The sequence below is a fragment of the Zingiber officinale genome, chromosome 8B (assembly GCF_018446385.1).
Source record: "Zingiber officinale cultivar Zhangliang chromosome 8B, Zo_v1.1, whole genome shotgun sequence".
In the NCBI taxonomy this organism is placed as follows: Eukaryota; Viridiplantae; Streptophyta; class Magnoliopsida; order Zingiberales; family Zingiberaceae; genus Zingiber; species Zingiber officinale.
The window spans coordinates 27,065,866-27,091,638 of NC_056001.1; the positions used below are offsets into that span (position 1 = coordinate 27,065,866).

General features: G+C 36.4%; 1 protein-coding gene across 1 annotated transcript; it reads left to right on the forward strand.

The window, feature by feature from the left end:
* Positions 1–19,485: 19,485 nt before the first annotated feature.
* Positions 19,486–23,537, forward strand: LOC122017194 (putative glutamine amidotransferase GAT1_2.1). The gene is made up of 4 exons (XM_042574739.1): positions 19,486–19,677; positions 19,755–20,488; positions 22,610–22,816; positions 23,180–23,537. The coding sequence occupies exons 1-4, from the start codon at positions 19,578–19,580 to the stop codon at positions 23,414–23,416; spliced, it is 1,278 nt and encodes a 425-aa protein (XP_042430673.1). The 5' UTR covers positions 19,486–19,577; the 3' UTR covers positions 23,417–23,537.
* The last annotated feature ends 2,236 nt before the right edge of the window (positions 23,538–25,773 follow it).

A 25,773-nucleotide genomic window follows, 5' to 3' on the forward strand; every position in this document is an offset into this window, starting at 1 on the left:
AAGTCAAATTTGGTTGTTTTCAAAACTTTCCATTTTTAGATTTTCAAAAACAGTTTTGGCCTTAGACTAGTTTTGAATCCTTAGAAAGCATGTACCCATAAGACTAGTTTTTGAGCATCTCACCAACACCTTAGGTTTACCTTGCTTGTGTTTGACAAACATAGAAAGGGGTGAGATGCATAGGCCAACTGTCTGGACTTAAGATGCTTATTTCAGTGCATCAACATAAGTCTGGACGTTAAATACAATTCAGACATTAATCAGATTAAAGTTCATCAGTCAAGTCAAACACTGACTGGTTATAATTAACTTAATCTGACTAACCAAGTGAAAGCTACTATCTTCTGATAGTCAGTTAGTAGCTAATTGGTTAGACAGCTGGTTAGAGTAAGTATCAAGTTCAGGGGGAGAATAAACTCAAATTTTGTATGTTTGAAAAATGCCTTTTAAAACCTAACCTATGTTTGAACATTGATTTACAAAAAGTTAAATATAACTAAGTATTTGAAAAATGTGAAAATTTAATCCCACCTAATTTTCAAACCTGATTTGAAAAATTAACTATTTCCAAAATTAGCCTTAAGAATTAATTTTGACAAAAATTTTATTTCTTGAAAAGTTTAACTTTTGCGTTGTTTTAAATCGAAGTTGAAAAATTTACCTTTTTAAAAATTAAATGTTACTTAACATAAAAAGTAAATTTGAAAAACCTGTCTTGAAAATTTCTACACGCTTGAAAAGTTTTTCAAAACTCAACTTGTCTACCCCAAGTCAACTTGACTATTTTTTAACTTGGTGTTAAAAAATTGCACTTTTATCTTTCAAATTTTGAACCAAACTTACCTATCTTTCAAAATTTGATTACCTGTTACAGTAACTCTTCACTATGGTTATTTACCTTTGTTCATTTTTTTTGATGAATGCCAAAGGGGGAGGAGGGTTAGGTGGTTAAGTTAGTTAAGTTAGCTAAACCAATTTGAAAATACAAACTAACAAACTTTACAACCACATAAATGCATGTTGTTTTCTTGCATATGTTTTCACTAACTTAACCAGGTTGTCATTCCATCAAAAAGGGGGAGATTGTTGGTGCGGGTAGCACTAACGGTCTAACCCAGATTTTGATGAATGACAAATAGGTTAAGTTAGTTGTGTTGTTGTCTGACACTTTGATCAAGTGTGCAGGAAAAGTCCAGCTAGGTCGACGGGCTGACCGGATAGCTGGCGAGAAGTCCAAGCGGGTCGACGGGCTGACCGGACGCTTGGCGAGAAGTCCAGCTAGGTCGACGGGCTGACCGGATAGCTGGCGAGAAGTCCAAGCGGGTCGACGGGCTGACCGGACGCTTGGCGAGAAGTCCAGACGGGTCGACGGGCTGACCGGACGTCTGGTAGGTAAGCAAGGTAAGTCACTGGAAGGGAGTGACTGTGAGGACGCGTTCCCGGGAAGGGGACATTAGGCGTCGATCCGGCTTAGATCCATTTCGGATGTCTAAGTCGAGATCGTGACTAGATTCCGGTCTCGGAGAGACGGAATCTAAGTCATACTCTTTTTATTTATCTGTTGAACTTTAACTGTGCTGACAATCTGTTTTACAGGATATACATTTGCCTCGGACTAACTTTGTTTTGCAGGAAAAGGGAGTTTTCTGGAATAAGGTAGTCCGGGCGCCCGGAAGGCGAATTCTATCCAGCCGAGTCGTCGCCACGTGGAGCATGATGGTTTGTGCAGCTACGTCACATTCCAGGCGCCCGGAAGGGATCCAGGCGCCTGGAACAGCATATAAAAGAAGCCCCAGACAGGAGCTTCAGTACAATCAATCAAGCTGAGAACTCTTCTACTGCTGGTCTTGCTGCTCGACGCTCAGTGCGACGCCAACAAAGCTCCGACACTACGCTTCGTCTTTTCCCTTTTGTCGGTATTTGTTTTTCAGTTTCATTAGCATTCCCTGTACGGTTCTTTTGTAATTATTATTCCGAATTGCTAGTGATTGCCCAACGAAAGTGGTCAAGGACCACGGGCCTTCGAGTAGGAGTCGTCACAGGCTCCGAACGAAGTAAAACCATTGTGTCTATTTTACTTTTCCGCTGCGTTTAAACTCTTATTTTTTCGAATCGATATTCACCCCCCCTCTATCGAATCTAACGGTCCTACAGTATTAACTCTAGAGGAGTTGTCGTCCTTTCCACCGAATGAAAATGTAGTTTCGTCATTTTCGCTTCCACGCACACTTCACATTTGAGTGTTCCGTCAACATTGACGTTTGGTAATAAATTTAATTTGACGAGACGTTTGAGAGTATTATTATTCACATGTCCGAGTCGATCATGCCATAAATTAAAACACTCAAAAACATAGCTGGAAGCATTTATTTTATTACCATCAAAATTTCGGAGTACAGGCATTACAACCATTTTGAATAGACCCTTTTCTAGGTACCCCTTTCCTACGAAGACACCATTCTTCGTAAGTACAAAGTTGTCTGACTGGAACACTAGCCTAAATCCGGCCTTGACCAATGCCGCTCTAGAAACTAGGTTCTTACTGATGTCTGGAACATGGAGTACATCAATGAGTGTTAGCTCCTTTCCGGACGTCATCTTCAGAACAACTTTTCCGCCAACAATTGGCGACGTCGTGGAATTACCCACATAGAGCTTTCTGCCATTTATCGGAGTATACTTGGAGAACATCGCTTTATCGGAACAGATATGACGAGTTGCTCCAGTATCAATGAACCACTGCTTCGGGTTGGTATCCACCAAGTTGGCTTCAAATACAACCGCAGTGAGATCCAAGTCCTCAAGAGAGGTTGCGACATGATTCGCAACATCCTTTGGCCCCTTGGTTGGTTTCTTTGGGCGTCTGCAGTCCTTGGATAGGTGTCCTGCCTTTCCACAGTTGTAGCAGGAGCCTTTGAACTTCTTTGCTTGAGCCTTCCTTTTGAACTGCTTCGACTTTTTGGCGTTCGACTCGACCAGGTTGGACATTTCGTCTATAGTCCGCTTGGTTCCTCTGGAGTCGGATAACTTTCGATTATCCTCTTCTATTCGTAGCCTCAGGATCAGGTCTTGCAGCCCTATTTCCTTTTGCTTGTGCTTTAGGTAATTCTTGAAATCCTTCCATGACGGAGGGAACTTCTCAATTACCGCAGCAACTGCGAATGTCTCGTTCAGCTTCATGCCTTCGGCGTCCAGATCATGCATTATTAATTGCATATCTTGGACTTGAGATGAGACGCTCTTTGAGTCCACCATCTTGAAATCCAGAAATCGACCGACGATGAATTTCTTCAATCCAGCATTTTCGGTCTTGTATTTCTTCTCAAGGGATTCCCACAAAGATTTTGCCGTCTCCAGAGAACAATATACGTTATATAACGTGTTGTCCAAGGCGTTGAGTATATAATTGCGGCACAAAAAATCTCCATGAGACCACGCATCGCTAGCAGCCTTACTTCCTTCCGTAGCGGCTGGCGTGTCTTCGTGCAAAAACCGTACAAGGTTTAGCGTTGTTAGATAAAACATCATCTTCTGTTGCCATCTTTTGAAGTCGGTTCCGGTGAATTTCTCCGGCTTTTCTCCGTGCGGAATGGTTGTCGGAATGGCGGTCGGAACGGCCGTCGGAATGTCTTCTTCATATGCATGATAAGAGGCATGAATTCGCTGATTGTTGTCTCCGGGTAGCTTCTGGAGTATGCAAACTGATCGTCGAGGCTAGTGTTCGACACTATCTCCGTAAACGATATTGCTCCGCTACGGTGCTTAACGGATTGTTGCAATTCGTTCCCAAGATACAACGACGACGAACGTCTCGGAATCGTAGCACTCCGACTTCCGAGACCAGCGAACCTTTTAGTAGACTTCTTGGACTCTTGAATGCACAAGATCAGATGAATGCTTGAGGAAGAGAAGAGAAGATTGAGTAAGTATTCCATCTGGAGGGTTCTATTTATACTGAACGAAGAGGTTGAGTGTCCTTTGGGTGAGTGGATGTGTTCCTTGGGCTGGATCGATCTAGATCATCTATTCTGAAGGGTTGTAACCCTTCACCAAGCCCACTTCAATCTCATCCATCAGATCTGAGGAGTTGTGACCCTCAGATCCCGCCTATTGTCATCAGCCATTGGATCTGGATCCATTGATTCGATGCTTCAGATCAAGTCTCATCCCAGGCCGTCAGATCGTTACTCTTTGCGTTGGAGGTGCCACGCAGGCACTGCAATGTCACCTGGAGCATAAATTTAAGCTCCTCGCGACGTGCGAAGTGCAAAGTGCGCCTACAAAGCGCCCATTGCGCACGTGGCGGGCTCACAGGTGCGAGCACCTACTCGCCCTGGGCTAAGGGGTCACCTGTCCTTTTATTTTTTGTGTTAACTCCATTAACACATCTTCATTAATAAGTAGAGAATACACATCGAGAATTTCCGATGTGGGACTATTCTCCTATGCACTTTATTAATGAATAACAAATGTTATTTTGGGTTGACTTTAAACATTAATTTCTCATTCATCCTTAATCGGTTTTGAGCAAATTAATAGTCTAAATCTATCTACGCGAATCGTAGATTTTAATTTTGAAGTCAATTACGACTTTCAACAATTGATGGCTTCCTTCCTCTAAATCGTTTTGGTCCATTTAAGACCCCAATATCCAACAATAACTCTATCAACCCCTTTGTTTGCTTGGGTGAATCAGACTATAAGTCTGTTGGATTTTGTGTAATTGATTCCTCTCAGCTGAGTCCTAATACGTATCCTCTAGGAGGACAGATCTTCTCATCTAAAAAAGGAGATCAAAAGATGAATCATTTATAAGTATAGTTTAATCGTGATTCAATCATAATTAATTGTGATCCCTCTTAGGTTCATCGTCCTCTCTATGTTATAATTTGGATCGAAGTAAATGGTCAAAGGCCGTCCGGAGACTACCGATGATAGATAAGTGATGAGACTACAAATTAGGGGAGATAAATTTAAAAAGAGATCGTAACCAATTATCATCAGATCACGATTACAATCTAACCGTAATTATAATGAGTCCATTAATTAATCTATTTTTTTTTATAAATCAGGGATCTAACCTCATCTATTAGGGCCGTAAGTTTGCATGCCTCAAGTATATGTGATTAATTCATTTAATCCATAATGAACTTTGCTTATCCATGATCATAAGACTTTGGATAGGAAAACCTTATTTCACGCGTTCCTCTTTGGACATGCAAATGTTTGCCATATTAGAGGGTGCCTAGTTGTCCGTATAAATCCTCCGTACAGTGCATTTATGGATTTTGACATTGATGACATTCTGTGGTGGAAGGATAAAAACAAAAACATTCAACTCATGATGCTATCCGTTACAATTTGCCCGCGGACGAAAGTGTATATCATTACCCGGAGTTGATTTTATCAATAATACTATATACTAGTACGTGATCGGGAATCACTTTATAAATAATTAATAAAATTAACTGAAATTATTTTTTTTACTAGTGCTATAATTTAAAATCCTAAATTTTCATACTGCTAATGGGATATTCAAATAGAATAATGATACGTAGGGAAAACAATCTTAAGAAAAAATTAATATAAATTTATAATCTATTATTTTTATTTTTTATGGGCCCCATTATTTTTTTATCTATCCTTGAATTTTTTCTATTCTTAAAACTTGAGAGTTGCACAAAAAAATCCCTATAAAAAATTAATATATATTTTTATCTAAACATATCTTTATTCTAATATTATTATATAGATACATTAGACTATATCTGTTACAATATAAAGAAAAATTATTAAAATTACTGCATATGAAACACCTTTATATCAAATTATTATTATTTTTTTTTATCAATTTGGTAAAAAAAAATTAAACATTGAAATCACTTTAACTTAGTTAACTAAGTTGATAAACAGCATTTTAATATAACAATGCTTCATATATATACTAATTTTGACTAACTTAAAAAAATATCGAGTCAATTTGGGGTGAAAAAAAATATAATAGAATTTTGAGAAATCAAAGTTTCAAGAAAATGAAAATTATTATATTAAAAACTATGTATGAAAAAAAACAGAAGAATATCCTAACATACAAAAAAGAGAGAGAAATAAGAATATTTTGAGATGAAAAATACATGGATGTTGTTTTGACTTTTTTTTTAATGTCTAGTAACAAACAGAGTATAAATGTGTGGTCCTTATTAATTTATTATTTATTTTCATGTATATCACATGCCGTAGGCGATAGCAACATGTAAGACGCAATGTCACGAGTTAGCCGTTGGCTGAAAGAAGTCACATAAAGCAATCTAATCCAACGTGGACTGTATAATTAACCGAATTCATTAGGATTAAATGACGACGTTAATTTGCTCATGAAGAGTAGTGGAGTTTACTTGTTTGATCAAAGTATCGTTGATAAATTAAAATCTTGAATTTATTAAATGATCCGGTTTGAGATTAATAATTAGGGGTAGATTAATTAGATGTATTCGTGGCCGAGCTCTTTAATTTGGTAAGTCAGATTTGGGTCGGCTTATGTCAGCTCAGCTCGACTTCTGTTGGATTTGGCGGTTGCTAGGTTGGCCGTTGTCAGGCCGAGCAACACAAGGAATTCGGTGAGGGTGTATGTCGACGACGACTGAAAGGAGAAAAAATGGGATTAGAAGGCCAAGGCGTCGTATCCTGGCGAGACCCTCTGAAGTCAAAATCTAGAGTAGATAGATGATAATAATAAAGTTAAGGCTGTAAATATCAATATCACAATTATGTGCATCGCTGCTACTATTACCTTATATAGGGAGCGAAGAGCTGACCAAGATTCCCAAGGGATGTACCTCTTTCCTCTCTACCAAGGGCGCAAGTTTTTTGTAATTGATGCTATTGTAACTGATGTGTCATGTCTGAGCTTTGGCTGGTTAGACTTAACTTGGATGTGACTTGGGCTGACTCGGGTTGAGCTCGACCATGAGTTGGCTGATTTGACTTGAGTTAGATGATCATAAGTTGGTTGACTCAGCCTAAGTTTGACTATGAGTTGGCTGACTCATTCTGAATGCGTTGACCAAGTCCTAGGCTAGTTGACGGGAGTCGACCTCAAAAGAGCTGATTCGTCTGGACATGCTTGACCTGATCGAGATCCTTATTGACCGAGTTCTGGGTTTGCCACGTGGCCCCTGACATCTACGCCACATCATTAGTCTCCTTTACAAGTGTAGTCAAAGGACGAAGTAGGCCGATTGCGAGGATACCAATAGAAGTCTAGACGGGTCGAGGATTAGACTATTGGGGTTGTAAGCTTACAAACAAAGTCCCACATTGAAAACACTCGAGAAAGATCATGGGACTATAAGAGAAAGATATTTCCATTGGGATGAGACCTTTTGGGTATAGTCCAAAAATAAAATCATGAGGACTTAGGCCTAAAGTTGATAATAAGATATCATTATGGAGATATGTGAATTCTTTCGATCCTAACAATTGGTATCAGAGTTCGGACTGCCAACAAATCTAACTACCAATTGTGCACAAGAGATATGGTCTAATCAAGCTATGTAAGTAGAATATTGACTTTGAGCAAAGGAAGTGGGAGCTCCCGTGCCCAAATTAAGAGAACCAGACACCAGGCAGGAAGTCTTGGTGGTAGGTTGGTTGAATCGAGGGGCAAAAAGACCTGGTGGGTCGATGATTAGACGTCAAACGGATAGGCTTTTCGCTTGAGGGGGGCCTTGTGGTCCTTTGGGGGGGGGGGATGAATGTTGAGATTGCAAGGTTGTAAATAAAGTCCCATGTTAAAATACATGGAAAAGATCATAGACTTATAAGGGAAATATATTTCTATTGATATGAGACCTTTTGGGTAAAGCCCAAAAATAAAATCATAAGGGCTTAGACCTAAAGTGGACAATATCATACTATTATGAAGATATGTGAATTCTTTTGATCCTAACATAAAAGTTTACCAGGAAATCCCAACGGTCAAGATTAGATGATGAGCAAAAATCTAAACAGGTCTAGAGGAGTAGATCTTTGACAAACATGTAATCTCTCTTAAGAGGAGTGGGCGAGAGCACATTCTCTGATAGGGAAGTAGACATCAGTTTGACCTAGGGTTTCATTGGAAATCTAAAAGTCAAGACCAGACGATCCAAATTGGATTGACTACTTTGAACTTTATTATTATTATTCTATGCTAAACTTTGTGATTCAGGAGTCAAATTTTGGAAACAGCTAATCCAGGTACCTAGAATTGATCTAAGCGCCCTAAACCTAGTTCGATGTAGGATGAGTTGACAACTTTTAATTGGTCGAAGCATATCAGCTTTCATGTGCCTGGAAGGGATCCATGTGCTTGGGTCAGGATAACTTTTGATGGATAGAACTTCACCGATGTCACGCCACGTTAGCCTTGATTGAGGCCCCTGGAAGGACCTATAAAAGAAAGGTTCGACCAACACCTCAATCACCATTTTCCTATGACTTTTGTACTCGTGTGCTACTTCAAAATCTTTCTTACGACACCCAAACACTACTCTGACAACCAACACCAAAGTTGCTACTCATTTAAGTTGTTAGTAATGTTTGTATTTGCATTGTATTCGAAATACTTTTGTAATCATCATGCATTTAGTGAATTTTCCAACGAAAATGATCAATGATCGTGGGCTTTAGACTAATAGTCATCGGGCTATGAACCAAGTAAAAAGAAGGGTGTTAGTCTTGTGCTTATTCTTTTTTACTTTATTTTCCGTTATGTTATCTCTCAAGTTTTTTGAAAATAAAAAAAAGTGAAATATGCTATTCACTCCCCTCTAGCACTCATATTCAATCCTACACCTTCCTTAGGTATTGAGGCAACCTTGTAGTGTCACTATGCCTCGGTAATCTGCAAAAGTCGTCGTTTGAATCTGTCTGTCTGTCCATCATTTGTGAAATTTGTTGTCTGAATCCACTTGTTTGTCAGTCATTAAATCTCTCCCTCTGTAGATGAAACACCCTTACTTCTGATGATTCATCTAGAGAAACTACGGATCCTTTGCCACACATGAGAATGTTGTTGGATCGGGTGAATCTGTTATAGGAGGGTGAATAGCCCTGCAATCACAAATTAACACTTCTCTTGCTACTTACTCAGCAAAGACACACTTTAATTAATTAAAAATAAATAAAATAAATAAAGTTAGAGGGGACTCTGAATTTACTTGGTTTACAATCGGATAAGTTGTTAATCCAAGACAATGAAAGCTCAACTAAGATCTCTTTCGTGAATGTGGAGTAACATCTTACGAACTTTGAAAGCATAAAACAAAACATAGAAAATGAATATTTAGTATGTTACTTTACAACTAGGTCTAAGGCACTATTTATAGTGCATAGGTCGAAATGACCATTTTACTGGCTTGGTAATTCAGGGCACCTCCAACATGATGAAGTTTGCCAACGTTCAGCTAATCTGGCTCAAAGGAGGCGTCTCGATTCATCAGAGGCGCCTCAATTCCAATGAGGCACCTTAATGCGGCTGAGATGGACTCCATTGCTTATCTTCGCAGAAACGGCTACAATCTCATTTGAGGCATCTTGGGTTAATTTGAGGTGCCTTAGCTAATGTTCATTCGAAGCACCTTCAGTTTCATTTGAGACGCCTCGAGTATTTATCCTAATAGTCAAACTCAACATTGATCATTCTTCGTTCCGCTCGCTTGGGTGATGCTCTGGTCGTCCAGAGTTGATCTCACCCGAACCCAACTCTGACTTTTTACTCGAGTAGGCTTTCTCGCGGCTTCTCTTCCTTCGGATAGGCCACGCGCATCCTTTTCGCTCCACCGACGTACTCTTCTGCAGCTCCTCGTCCCTCGGATGCACTGAGCCTGTCGACTCACTTTCTCATGCCCTCCTTCTAACTTGCTGTATTTTTCGCTCGACTTCTTGTATTTCTAAGTTCTTGCACACTCAGACATAAGACATCAATACACAACGCCTAACTTAACCCGATTGACTACGTCAAAACTAATCCTAAGTATTACAATCTCCCCATTTTTAATGTGCATCAATTTGAGTTAATGTTAGGATAAACTAACAATAAAATTGATTTAAAAAATTATAACATTCAAACATTTCAATTTTACAATCAAGTACAAACAATAACTTGCAAACTCCCCGTTAACTTAGTCCCCATAATTTTTGTCCCTTAACTCATATAAAAAAAAATAAGCATAAGTATAACGGAAAAAAATAGTGAAAAATCTGGAAAAAAAATTTAGAGGTTTTATATAAGCGAGGAAAGTCTATGTATTTTTATCACAATTATTTTTCAAATAATATAATTTCTATGAACTAAAAGATAAATTTTAAAAAATATCTGGAAATTATTTTTAACCTTCTAAAAATTCAGAATTTTTTGTCAATGGTAAACACAAACAATCTAACCTAAAAATTTTCATGAGAAACCATATTTTATTTTAGTGACAAAATATTTTTCATTACAAAAATATGTATTTTTGAAATGAAATATTAAAAAATAGTATTTAATGTTAAAATAACTTGATAATTTTTATGAACATTTAAAATATAATGATTATCTGTAAAAAAAATAAGGTTATTCAAAAATCAATCTCCTAGAATTTTAAGTTTAAAATTTCATTCATTGGTAAAAAAATTCATAAAAAATTTTACAGAGCTCGAAAAATTTCAAAAATATTTCAACTAATAGATAACATTTTGTCTATCACAAAGAAAATTTAAATAAAAATTAATTGAATAGAGAGTTTAAGAAAAATTAATTTTGTCAACAGTGCCAATATATCAAACAAATTAATTTCAAGCAATTAAAAAATCTAACATATCCAAATAGATTTTGGAATCCAAAACAAATTCTTACCTATTAAATTTATCAAGAATTTTTTTAAAATATTATTTTTGTCATATTTAAAATTTGTCCCATATAATTTGTAATATAACAATTAAGTCCTCCATAATATTTACTTAATCTTGTAGGATTAAGCGATAGGTTTGAATTTGTAGAAAAAATTTCTAAGTCTTGTTTTCAAGTTAGCACTAATTCTTTTAATTTTTCACTTTCAACCTTAAGTTTATGAAAATTTTCTAGTAGGCATGCATAGTCTTTCTTTGATTTTATATATTTAGTCATAATTCTACATAAAGATCTACTTAACATTTTAATAGCATCATACACTTGGTTAGGAGGTAGAAGAAGTACCTCATTTAAGGTGCCTTGGGTTGATCTTAGGCATCTCGGCTACTATTCATCTGAGAGGCCTGATTATTATTCATCTGAGGCACCTCCAATCCCATATGAGGCACCTCAAGTAGTATTCATCTAAATGGATAATCTCAGCATTGACCATTTTTCATTTCGCTCGCTTGGGTAATACTCCGGTCATTCGGAGTTGAGCTCACTCAAATCCAACTTTGACTTTATCCTTGAGCAGGCTTCCTCCAGACTTCTTGTCCTTCATATGTGCCATGCATGTCGGTCTCGCTCCACCAAGATACTCTTCCGTAGCTCCTCGTCGTTCAGATGCACCGAGCCGGTCAACTCTCTTACCATACCATTCTTCACTCTTGCTACATCTTCTGCCTGACTTCTTATGTTCCTAAGTCTCTGCACACTCAAACACAAGACATCAAATACACATGACCTAACTTAATTTGGTTGATCATAACAAAACTAACCCTGGGTATTTACAGATGTTACGCTAGCCATTAGTTTTGTCATGTCCCTGCGGATTCTGAGAGGTATCCTAATTTGTTCGGGCCTCATTAGACGATGTAGCCGAGTAGCCCACACTTTTTTTCCTAGATCTGACGATTCTTGGTGGCAACCATTCAATCCTTTACTAAGGGTGAAACTTCTTTGAGCGGTGTCATTCAGCCATTGTCTTCTTCCTTCCATCAATCTCATGCTTCCAGCCTTCTAGCCTTCTCAAACTTTGGTGATCTTCCAAGACTTGTAAGTCCTCTCCCTTCCTTCTTCTTTACTTGCTCTGATATGGACTCCGACATTCCTTCCCAATTCTTGTTCAAAGCCACCCCCTCCACCTATATTGAAATAGACAACCTAGCCCTTAGGACCACCTTCAACATCCCTTTCGACTACCAAATTCATATTCCTTGTTCCTCTAAATGCCCGCACCTCCCTTCATAAAATCCTCCTTTTTCTACTGCCAAATGCTTGATGGCCTTTGTTTCCATCTTCCCTCTTTATTCGAAGAAATCTCTGCCTACTTTAGAATCTCGCTTAGTCAGCTAACTCCTAAGGTCTTCCAACTCCTTTGTGGGGTCATTATTATTTTCTACTTCTATCACATCCCTCACAACCCTACTATCTTCTGTTATTTCTTTTTTTTTCCTCAAAAAAGTTGAAGCTGGGGGCCTTTTATTTCATTGTTTGCAAGTTCTTGGAACAATACCCCGCATCCCACAAATTTTGAAAGACCCATTATTTCTTCATCTAACCTACTTCCCCTTAATTTGGTCGGTTGCTTGGTAGATCAAGCTCCCGCTCAGCCGAACCTAGACCATTTTAAGAACAACTCTAACTTATTAGGAAGTCATTGAGCTTTTGACCGACTTGCACTTTGACATTGTAACTTCCTTCTCGAGGAGGACTTTTTCTTCCACTTTGGGCTTAGGAAGCACCAGAAAATCTAATATGTATTTTGATGTTTGTTTGAGTAATATATGTGACTAATATTGGTGAGAGAAATCTAAGTAGGTCAATGTTGACCAATTTCTTTGCAGTCAAAGTTCAATCAGGTTAAGGGTGACCAAATAACTAGCAAAGGAAAAAGTTCAAGTATGACTAGATGCTTGGTAAGGGAAAAGACTAGGTAGGTCAAGGTTGACTAGATATTTGATAAGTGGAAAGTCTATGCAGGTCAAGAGTCATTAGATGTTGGGCAAGTGAGAAGTTCTAATAGGTCAAGGTTGATAGCAAGGAAAAGTCTAAGCATGTCAAGGTTAACTAGATGCTTGACAAAGGAAAAATTTTAATTGAGTGAATCTCAAGTAGTGAGAAGTTTTAGAGGATTGAACTCTAAGTAAAAGGAAAATTCTAAGAGACTGAACCTTAGTGGTGAGAAATTTTAGAGGAGTGAACTTCAAGTAAGAATCAAGTAAGATTAGTAGGTCAGGTAGACCAGAGGATTATGCTTGTTTGCATGTTTGTTTGTATGTTTATCTTGCAGGAACCTAGAGTAAGAAGCAAGATTAAAAACATATGAATGCAACCAAATTCAATCAAAAGAAAACCAAAGTGAACCGAAGCAACGCCGAACCAAATTGGACCTGAATTAGTTTGAACAACCAGTTTAATCGATATGCGACTGTTTCATTCAATTGAAACCCCAGTTTGATCGTCTGGATAAGTCCATTCAACCCAAGTTGGGCTTAAGTCCGTGATTGGGTGACTCATTTAGTTCAGTCAACCGTTAAGATGTCTGGTCGACTAAGAAACATTGATAGAGATGAGATCACAAGACTCGGTCTCCAGATAAAGTTTGACCAAGTTTTCAATAAATCGGATAAGTTTTAGTTGACCGACAAAGGTTGGATTTGAAGTCCCCTTGGCGGCCGGCTAGAGGGGGTTTAATAGCCCTGCAAATAAAAATGAACCTTCCTCCTAGACTTAATCTTCCCTTTCCTCCTTTGATCACATTAAATAAGGTACTTATAAAATAACTTTGGAAAAGCTAAAATTAAAGTCTAAGGAAAACAGTTTTTTTTAAAAAAAATTGCATTTGGATAACTAATTCATTGAAAATTTTCAAATGGTTAAAAATTCTAAAGAATTGTTTAGATATAGAAAAATAAATTCACTAAAATAACTCTAACAAATATGATTTTTGTTAAATGAATTTTAACGATCGAAATTTTTTTAACAGAAATTTTAATTGTTAGTACCCAAGATAGTTTTGATGTGATCAACCAAGTCAGGTTAGGCCATGTTAGTTTTTAACCCCTGTGTCTAAGTGTGTAGGAACTTAGGAGCATAGGAAGTCGAGCGAAAGACGTAGCTAGTGAGAAGGATGACACGAGAGAGAGCCGACGGACTCGATGCGTTTGAGAGACGAGATGTTGCGGAAGAGTACGCGGGAGGACGAGAAGGAGACACGCAATGTTTCGGAGGGACGAGAAGCCGAAGTGGAAAATTGCTCGAAGGCCAGAAAATGGGTTCAGGTGAGCCCTATTTTGTTAGGATGTATACTAAAAGCCTAGTTTTTTGTATGAACATTTATTTTAAATAAGAATCACATTGATCAAATGTCTGCATTTATGTTAAATGTAGTTGTCCATTTAATTTATATTGTAGATAACATGGTGTGTGGTGTCACACAGAAGATCATGTTATCAGTTCCTTATAAATTATAAATAGTAGCTCACAACCAAGATGGATTGGGACAAACCATTGGAATGGTTGTAGTGTAATTTGGTATTAGTTTATCTTGACTATAAAATTGCACTAGTACACTATGAGTGTATTGAGCAGGACCATTTGAGGTTGTTCTTTTATACTGACTGCATAAAAGAACACGACCTCTGTTATTATGAAAGTGTGTGCTCTTAATCCCGATATAATAACAAGCACATATATTTAATATTTATTTCTTTAATTTATCAATGGGTGAGATTTATTCAATTAGATCAATAGGCCCAATAAGTTGGGAAATAATATTATTTATATGGTGTGTTGTTGATTATAGAAGGAAACTGTGTCTTAGTAATCTAGGTTGATGATGTCCCCTTGAGGAGCTCATAAGGATTGCTATGTAAACCCTGCAGGTGGACCTAGTCCGGCATGACAATGAAGTTGAGTGGTACTACTCTTAGAGCTAGATATTAATTAAGTGAGTTGTCAGTAACTCATTTAATTAATGAACATTCGATATCTTAAACACAGAGAGATTAATGCACTCGTGATAAGGAGCCCATAATGTAATATGGGATTGGTGCGGTAGTTCAATAATAATTCTTTAGTGGTATGAGTTATTATTGATGAACTTGAGTTGGGTGTTCGGGGCGAACACAGGAAGCTCAAGCTCATCGGGAGACCAAAACCAATTCCTCCTCTCGGTTCCTATTGTAGTCTCTTATATGAAGCCTTATATCCACCTTAAGCCCACTTCTTATCCAAGTAATGAGCTGGCCAAGCCTTGCTTGCAAGGGGCTGGCCAAGCATTATTTGGAGCCAAGAGGTGGCCGACCCAAGCATATCTTGGTGTCCAAGATGTGGCTGGCCACATAGGAATAGAAAAGGAAGTTTTAATCTTTCCTTTATAGCCATCCATAAAAGGATTTAAAAGAAAGATTTTAATCATAAAACTTTCCTTTGTTAGATCGATCAAAAAAGGAAATAAAAGGGAGTTTTTATTTTGTTAAAAACCTTCCTTTTATGATGCTTTCCACATGGTTTTAAAAGAGAGTTTTAAATCTTTCATTTTATAGCTTTCTATAAAGGATTAAAAGAGAGATTTGTAATCTTTCTTTATTTGTAGTTATCTATAATGTTTAAAAGAAAGATTTTAATTTTAAACTTTCCTTTTTTGTAACCATGATATAAAAGGAGTTTTATTTTAAATCTTTTCTTTTATAGACATCCACAAAAGGATTTAAAAGAGAAGATTTTAATTTTATAAAACATGCTTTTTATAGCTAACCACAAAAGAGATTTTAAAAGAGAGATTTTAATTTTTGTTTAAAATCTTTCCTTGTTTGATGCACAAGTGGTGGCCATGTAAAGGAATAAAAGAAAGTTTTAATTTTTTATTTTAAAATTTTTCTTTTTTGCATTCACCAAGGATTATAAAAGAGAGGTAGAGGGTGCCTTCATGTAGAATAGCATCTTTTGTTCCTCTTCCTTTTTCCTTGGTGGTCGGCCCTCTTCTTTCTCTCTTCTCCTTTTGTTTTCTCTCTTGGAGGCCGGCAGCATCAAGCTTGGTTTTTCTCTTGGTGGCCGGTTGCTTGAAGGAGAAGAAGAAGAGAAGGAAACTCTCTTGTCTAGCATCCCTTGGAAGTTAGTTGGTGGCCGAAACTTGGAAGCAAAGGTAGAGGCTTGGGTGGATTTCATCTTGGTAGATCGTCGCCCACACGACGTCCAAGAGGAGGAGAGGAATACAATAGAAGATCAAGAGGTCTTTAGCTACAAATTAAAGAAAAGTATAACTAATTAATGGTTTCCGCTTCGAATTAATTAGTTAGTTTTCTTTGCATGGATTCTGAAATACCAACACAAGTTGCTAGCGATTTTATGTTTCGACTTCGTACTATCGATTTAGTGTTTCGATTTTACGTTTTTATCTTGTGTTTCTATTGAGGTCTCTGTAATTAAACCTAGGGTTACTGTAAGAAGTTAAATATCCGATTTCTTTGAAAGGCTTTGTCTAGGAAGTGGTAGATGATCCCATACCCAAGAAGGCCTAGTGCCTCGCCATGTTTAACCTGGAAGCCGATCTTTGAAATAAATATTTAATTAACTTCTGTAATATGGTTTAACTTATGAAGAACACATCGGTCAAACTTGGAGTAAAAATGTTAAGTATCATTTCCAATCCAAGTTTAACTTCTGAAGGACAATTTGGATTAATAATGTTAAACATCGTTTGCAATTCAAATTTAACTTGAGCAGAGCACATGGATAGCTAGGATAGTTCTATGCTTGTACAAATTTTTGTACAGGGGAACTAGAACGGTATCCAGGTGTAGCAACCAACACTTTAAATATCCTAGATACTATAAAATAGAAATTACTTAAAATAATAAAAAGATATTTATAGGCTCAGAATAGGGCCTAAATGGTTGATTTTGGGCCTGAAACTTAGAGGTTATAAGTTCCCTAATAACAAGCGTAGATTTTTAAATTCTATACGTGTAAGTGCTAACTAAGTCTGATTCCAAGTCTTGAATCAAAAGTTATACCCTTTGGAATATTGGATCCTCCTATATTGGTCTTGTATCAAAATTGTGAGCTACATGATAGTCAAATATATCATCAACTTTGAACCGACTTGGTTGAGCACATCTAGGCATGCTACAGGTGTGATCAATGAATGATTAATTTATTAACTATCTTATGTTTTATATAAATTATTTGTTATAATTCATTTCTTAATGTTGTACTTCTTCTATTTAAAATTTTATATTTTCAACAATTAAAATGTTGCCAAATCCCCGTGATCGATGAGTGTTCAGGCCGTTCGAAAGTGTTTCGGGCACTTGAAAATCAAAATGTGTTGCACATGGAGACACACATGAGGAGGTAAGTGACCATTAAATATAAGAGTAAGATTTTTTTCCTTTTGACGTAATAATGATGTGACACTTGAAAAACACACACAAAAAAAAAATCTACTTTGAGGTTCAATTGCATTGGAGATGCCTTTAGAATTACATTCTTTACTTTTTTATATAAACAGGCCAAACTGATATTAGATGAGCAATAGATAAGCATGGAAGTATAGTGTGATTCATGAATATCAAGGAGCCAATCTCATAACTTTTTTATTTTTTCATTTCTCTTATGAAGTTTGGTTGGTGGTTTTAGTTGTAAGTATACAAGTTCATAAAATTTAACATGAAATTACAAATGCAAAAAGTCCTAATAAATTAATGTCGACCAAAGTTGATAATAAGGAAGTTCAATAAGAATGTTAAATAAATTAAGATTCATCATATACTTAACAAATAAAAAAATTTAACAAAACTTGTAGATACAAAAAAAATATCTTGGCAAATGGAGAAGGTTAATAGAGATAAGAAAGACTTGCCCATAAATCCTAAAAGCTTAACCTCTTGACAAGCAGAAAAAGTCTAAACTCTTGGCAGAAAGAAGAATATTTAGAGGCAAGGACTCTGGGTTGTGACATGTTATGCGAAAATTTATTGATCTTGAATTTCACAATAAACTTGTACTTAAGCATGAAAGTTACATTCAATCAACTAAATAATTGAGTTGATATGATAATTGACTCAAGACGTTCTGCTCACAAATATACTTCTACTTTGAATTGAATTTACTAGAATTGAATTAAATCAGCTGAAAATAATTTGAATCGATGAGATAATCGACTGATTCAGTATTTGAATTTAAAAAATTAGATCGTTTGTTTGGCTGATAGGTTTTGAATTAACTTAGATCAACTGAAAGTGTTTTGAATCAATTGAAATAACAATCAAGTAAAAGATATATATGCACACAAATTGACTAAACATATATTTAGTCAATTGGAAATAAGAGTTAACGGTCCACGATCAATATTTCAATTAACTAGTCAAAATATAAGTCTATTAAATTAAATAGAAGAATTAGATGAAGCAGTTCTAAAATCATTATATTTGGAAGACTATATACTTATAAAAGATATAAAAATCATGTATGATTTTTTTTTCCCTTTCAATAGCAACATAAACAATAAAACTAAACTTATAATATATAGTTTTTTTTTTTGGATACATTATCTTTGTTTGTCGGGATGCATCATGCATGTTCATTTATTTCCTTGGTTTCTTGCATCATCCTAATAATATTAAAAATGTGTAGATTATCTTTAGTTACTTTCTACAAAAATATAATAGATTATCTTCGCTGAGGACCAAATGTTCAATGGAGATGTTTATAGAACTTCAATGTGCAGATAAGTACAGGAGAAATGTCTGATGTGGAACTTTAATCTGCTGCACTCGTGTCATTATTATCTGCTCCTTTGTTTACAGATCTGATCTGAAGCTTTACGATAAATCAACAGCAATTGCGCATCGTTCTTTTGCCTTGTCTAGTTTCAAATTCAATACGATCGATCGATTCCCATTATCTTTATGTTCCGAAAAAGATCCAGATTAGCCCCTGCGTTCGGGAAGAAGGAGCCGTCCGATCAAGAGAAGAATTGATTTCAGTCGTTAGTTCAAGAACGAATGAGATTCAAAGGAACGAAACTCATGGCCGCACTGGAGCACACTGCACCCGTCGTCCGAGCACGTTTTTATTTACGTGCGACGACAGCTGCCTTCCGACTCACCGACTCAGATGAACGAAGCGCAGTACGGGTTCATTGCGCCAATAGCGACGCAAACAGCATCTGCCGTGGCGCTTCCATTGTCTGACCGTCCCCAGATAACGACTACCTACGTGGCGTATCCTCACCAGACTGATCGCATCCCCTTGCCATTGTCAATTAATTAATTAATTAATTAACTTCTCCAGATAAAGTCATTTTAATTAGCAACCATAACAGTTCGCGGTTTTGACTTTTTTCCACCGCATGCCGTGTCCCCGCATCCACTCGTTTCACGTTGTTCGCAATTAGAATTAGTATTCGATTTTTTGTGTGTAACGCGGCGGCTTGTCGTGGGAAGAGCCGGAGTGGCCTGCGTGGACCCAGGGTGGAATTTTGAAATATAAAAAAGGGTCAAATGATTAATTAAATACCAAAATTGTGATGTTCATCTTCAGTCTATAAATAGGCAACCCTAATCCTATAGAAGAGCAAGCGAGAAGCAATTCGTTAGAATTAACTATTAAGCAATAAATAGGCGAGGCGAGGCGAGCAGAGCGGATTAGGATCACAATGGCGCCCTCCTCCGATTCCGATCTCTCCAAACTCCTTCCGCGCGTCCTCATCGTCTCCCGCCGCTGCGTTCGCAAAAACAAGTTCGTCGATTTCGTCGGTGAGTATCCTGCTTTCCGGATCATTCTGTTCGCCCAAAGTCGATGAGAAGATTGAGATGGATCGATCTTGAAACAGGGGAGTACCATTTGGATTTGATCGTGGGATACGGCGCGGTGCCGGTGATCGTGCCGCGGGTCGCGGGCGTGCACATGCTCCTCGAGAGCTTCGAGCCGATCCACGGCGTGTTGCTGTGTGAGGGAGAGGACATCGACCCGTCCCACTACGCTGCTGACGCCTCCGGGGGCCTATCTTCCGAGGAGCTCGACGAGATCCGCAGCCTGCACGCCAGCGACGCTACCGTCGACCGCGAGAAGGACTCCATCGAACTCTGTCTCGCCAAGCTCTGCCTCGAGCGCAATATTCCCTTTCTCGGCATCTGCCGCGGTTCGCAGGTCCTCAATGTGGCTTGCGGCGGATCCCTGTACCAGGACGTGGAGAAGGAGCTCCACAGGAAGAGCGGTGTCGGGGCCGTCGTCGAGCACATCAACTACGGCGACTACGATGGGCACCGGCACGAGGTGAAAGTGGCGGAAGGGACGCCGCTGCACGAGTGGTTTGCGGAATCACTGAGGCCAGAGGAGATGACGATCGCGGTGAACAGCTACCACCACCAGGGGGTGAAGCGGCTGGCGGAGCGGTTCGTGCCGATGGCGTTCGCGGCGGATGGTTTGGTGGAGGGTTTCTATGACCCCGACGCGTACCATCCGGACGAGGGCAAATTCATCATGGGCTTGCAGTTTCACCCGGAGCGGATGCGTCGGCCCGGATCCGAAGAGTTCGATTACCCTGGTTGCCCTAAAGCTTATCAGGTACATCAATTATATTTGTTATATCTGTTTCCATCGATTGCAACTTCCCTTACCGCATATGGAATTTTCATATGTTGAAGTGGTGCTACGATCTCATATAGTTTTCATGATTAACAATTTTTAGGGAAAATGCCACTGTTAAAATGAGACGTAGGCAGATAAACAAGATGAAATAGTTGATATTAGTCGTGATAAAGAGAATTTTATTATTGGTCCATCATATATGCATCACTTCATCCACACTCTGCAATGACCTTTTTCAAGGCAGTAGAATACCATAGCAAATAAGAAACCACTGGTACTACTTGTTTATATTATTCCCTATAAATCAGTTGGGGCAAACAGCAAACTAAAATAATATCGTAAATTCAATACAGTAATCTAATATTTATGAATGCAATTGCTGTTGGTGGTACCACTCAGAAAATATGAATTCACCTAATCCCAACAATCTAGGTGCAATTTCCTTTCTCTTTTCTTCTGTCTCCAACAATTTTAGTAGATAGTTGGCACTAATTACATAGAACTGTACAATAATGACATGACCGATGGAACCCGGTAGGGGACTTCATAGCTTTCACGTTGAAAGTAGATAATCAAACAAAAAGGTTGTCGACTTTTCTGATTTCAATAAACAAATCAGCACAACTGAATAATACATTACACTTTCACGGCTACATACAGCATTTAATATTTTAGTTAGTTATTCAATAAAATAAACATTCCTATTAATCAAATCCTGATATTGTGTTAAACTAGTCTCTTGCTCTATCGAAAAAATATTCAGAAAAATTTCTGGAGTGTCACCCTATACATGAAGCCCTAACTAATCTTGTGCTACAAAATAAAGTCAATATTCAATTAAATTCTATAACAAATAGTTAGTTAAGAAGGATACACTCTGAATGGACCGAGAAACATCTTCACTTCCCCTCTAAAACTAAACATGGTATGCTTCAATATCTCATATCTCTTATTTTCTTTCTCTAAATATCAACTGCACCAGTTCCTCGTCTTCCTCCTCCTCCTCTTTCTCCTTCTTCCAATGTTCTATGCAGGTTTCTTACTCTCCATGCTAGAAATTTTTCTCCAAATTCAACAGCTCCCACTTCTCTTCCTTTTTGCTCACTGTCCGGTTTTGCAAGCCTCTTCTTCTTCCTCTTTTCTTCTCCCTATTCCATTCTTCTCTTTCGACTCTTCACACTCTATCTTTTCTTGCTCTCTCTCTCCACCGCCCAACCGTCTCTTCTCTTCGCCTTTAATCATCCGCTGACCTGAGCACTCCGTACGCTGACGCTGGCATCCTATAAAGAGTCCGACTGTCTATTTTTTTTTTTATTTTTGTTTGGGCTACACTCTTGGACTGGTCTGCTGGGCCTCACTGTTGCTCTACTTCAAGTGAGTTAGAATACTAGACAAGAGTTATAGACTTATCAGATTGATAGAACATCAGCTCAATAATGAAATTATGGAGCTTCCATGGGCTAGCGCAGATGGTTAACGCAGAAGAGTTACCAAAGCGGGTGCGGAATGCTCCGTTAGTTGTCTCACCCCTCATCCCTTTGATTTACCTCCTTCCAGAAAGTATAGGCCGCTCTAAAGGAGCCGCAATTTCATATTTTGCAACAGAATAATGAAATTATATAGTTAGATACTTGAATTATAAAAAAAAAATTATACAAAAAGCATATCAAGTAAAATAGTGAATTAATTAGACAGCACTTTCAACAAATGAATTATTATATATACGTATATATTATTTTTGAATGCTTGTAAGATGAATCTTTCATTTTAAGTTTATTTATTGTTGTGTTTGAAATATTACTTTTGATATATAGTATGTTATCATGGGGCTCTAAACAGGTGAACGTATCGATTGTGATGGTATCATTTTCTGAGGAATTGGGCAGGCTATACATCTACAGTTATAATGTTTTAGTGTGCTGTTTTGTTATGGCGCTAGAATTAACTTAACAATGGTTGGTTAGCGATGCAGTAAGAAAGGCATGAAATAGAAATGAAACTATTTCATGTTTATAAGTAGGAAAATTCTGGAATTCTATGCAAAGCTATTGAATTGCAAGGAACTGTATCCATTTAAAATGATATTTCTTTATATAGGAATTTGTCAAGGCAGTGGTTGCATATCAAACGAAGGTCAATAGCTATGCAAATCTGAACCATGCCCCAAAGATTAATCAAGAACTGGAAAAGAAAAGGAAGATCATAATGAGGAGTTTCTCGCTCGCGAAGAACTTGTATGCTGCTGGGCTCGATATGCCACCATCGAAAGAGCAAGATCTTGAAGCTGGAGCTGAATTCCTTGAGGTACTTATCCAACAAGAAGCTAAGATAATAGGAATATGCTGATTTAATCCCCTTGATAACACATTTGATTGTTGCTATAAGATGAGAATGAGATAAATATCTTCACTCATAAAAGAACATGTGAAGAATGCACACCGTAGTTTATACTCTCATTCTCATAACAGAATGTTCGAATTAAATTATAAATATAGTAAGTGAGCTCAGAATTGAACAAGCTTAGTAAGATAAATGAACAAACTTAACTACCAACAAAGTTAACTTGGCTATGCTGGTTTCTAGTTATGTCTTTCTTACATTCCTCTTGGCTTACTATGAGAATGAGAAATTTAAATCTTAATATGTTAACAAATTTTTCCCCATCAGTCAAACATGGCGTTGAGCTCGCAGCAAGAGATAAGGTTAAAACAAATGGGCGCAACTGTGAGGAACTCCTCATCCTATGCGCAAAAGATGAAGATGACCAAGGAGAGAGGAGCGATGGCCAGGAAGGTAATGCAAAACATGTCAGTAGAGCAATTGGCTGAGTTGCTCTCCTTCTATGATATGATGGGACAAATCTGTTCTGATTTGTTGGAGAAGAAATTGAATACCACTCCATAGAAAATCTCATGTTTTTTATAATGTCTGCCACATTGTAACTTGAACTTCAATGTTCTTGCAAATCTTTGTTAGATGTCATTATGTTTCCCTCTTCCAGGGGTGCTTGAAATATTGCATGTTTCCTCTCTTGAAAAAAAACACTTTAGCCAAATTCTAGATGATGGATGGCCACAAGAATGACAACTGAAAAAAATTGCCGGGTGACTAAAAATACAAATTGCCTAAGAAACTATGTTCAAGCACATGCAGCCTAGTGCATAAGCAAAAAGAACAAAAAAAAATAAACGGGTTATTAGCAAGTGAAGCATAGTGAAGACCAACGCTTTCAATATTTGGCAAGATATCTCTAGCTGTATTTCTCAGCTTTACTGTCCCCTGCAAAATCATTACCAAATTTAAAAACCAGAAAAAAAAAAAAATCCTGGATTCCTGATCCTGAAAATGTCCGGTCCGGCTCCATGAAAATTTTTTATCGATTACCAGGATAAATTTAAAAAGCATAAATGGATGTAACATCACGAGTGAATCGAAAACACCACGGACATATGATATACCATGTGTGATGCATAAATCCAAGTTTATAATTGATTTACATTGCAAGGGAAGTTAAGTAAAAAATGTAGAAAATAACATCTAAATTTTTTAAATAGTTAAATCATATTTCATATTTTTAAAATTATTAATTCATCCATCCGTTTTCTAAAACACTTTTTTTTCTTGATTATTTATTTATTGATAATATAGGTGTTTAGATTAGACGAGACCATAGTTCGAATCAATGGTTCGTCGGTTCAAAATCGTCGATTTAACCGTTATTGAAATATCAATTTTTAATCTTAATCATCCACGTTGGGTCTAGATATATATCCTATAAATTATATCTTTTAATTAATTTTATATGTTCATTACTAATACTATATATAATTTTATTGTTAAATAAATTTTATTTCTTGATAAATTTATTATTGGATATGCCATGTAAGTGAAATAGTTTTTATAAATTCAATATTAAATGAATAAAATAATACTATTTAATAATTAAGAGCGTTAAATAAAATTAATAAATTTAATGAATTAAAAATAGAATAATCTCGTATCAAATAATTCAATGCAAATATGTTACAAAATTAAACACATCCAAATTTTTTAGAGGTAAATGCATTGAAAAATAATAGAAAGATAGAATGATGTCATAATTCAAAATAATATATTAAAAAATAAAAGATAGAATACGTTAATTAATATTGAACCAGATTATTAATGTTATTAAACTATTATTAATAAAAATTATAGTTAAAAAAATCTAAATAAAATTTTAAAAAATCTTTCTTTCCCTTTTAGCATACATAAAAAGTATATATATATATATTATCTAAGTTTTTCTTAAATTTTGCACCAACAATTGAACGGTTTTCCTTAGTCAACAATCTCATCCATCCCTTCTTAAAAGACTTTAGTCAAAATATTTTCAAAAATGTTTGTTTAATTCTAAGAATTTTTGTAGAGTCTTTCGTATTAAAAAATTTTAAGTAAATAATTTTCAAAATCATTTTGAAAAAATATTTTGAAAGACCCAATATTTTTCCTGTTTTCAAAGGGTTTTGAAAGTGAATATATTTCAAAAATAATTTTGAAGTCATATTGCTTTTCAAAATATTTTTGCAAACTAATCTTGAATGTAATGTTAAACATATTTTTGAAGAATTTTTCAAAGAGTTTTTGAAAATAATTTCTAAAATAAATTTTGAAACCTATATTTCCTAAAGGTATTTGTAAAGATTCTCTAAAAAATTATTTTCATTTTTCAAACAACTTTCAAAAACTTTGTAATATTGCTCTTGAAAATTATTCCTTTTCTTACAAAAAATTAATAAGCTTCAAAAAGGCCTTCCTCTTAATTTGACACATCTTTTCGACATCCTTCTTAACCATAAACCATTAAGAAAACATACCTAAGTGTCGAGAGGTCTACGATTCTATAGTTGACCTAAGGATCTAGAAATTTAGTGTTGGTTAATAATAATCAATTTTCAAAGTATATATATATATATATATATATATATATATATATATATATATATATAACCCAGATAATCATGAAATTCATTAAACATTACTATTACTATGTTAATCACTCTTGTGAGAAATACTTTTAGAAAATAATCGTATAGATTTTAAAAACTTTTTAAAAATATTTTTAATTTAATTTTTCTTATCATGTCACCTGTCCTAAGTCTCGATACATAGAATACATAGTTACATTATGAATTCTGTGTGATAGTTTTTCAATTTTACTTGATTGAGGTTAAATTTGACTTGGGGAAGATTATTTGATCTTAACTTAGATTCAAGTTTAA

Excerpts from the sequence above, each read along its gene's own strand:
- LOC122017194 (XM_042574739.1), top strand. The coding sequence starts at position 19,578 with ATGGCGCCCTCCTCCGATTCCGATCTCTCCAAACTCCTTCCGCGCGTC. Across the intron at positions 19,678-19,754 it reads CAAGTTCGTCGATTTCGTCG|GGGAGTACCATTTGGATTTG; the intron begins GTGAGTATCCTG and ends ATCTTGAAACAG. Across the intron at positions 22,817-23,179 it reads CTGGAGCTGAATTCCTTGAG|TCAAACATGGCGTTGAGCTC; the intron begins GTACTTATCCAA and ends TTTCCCCATCAG.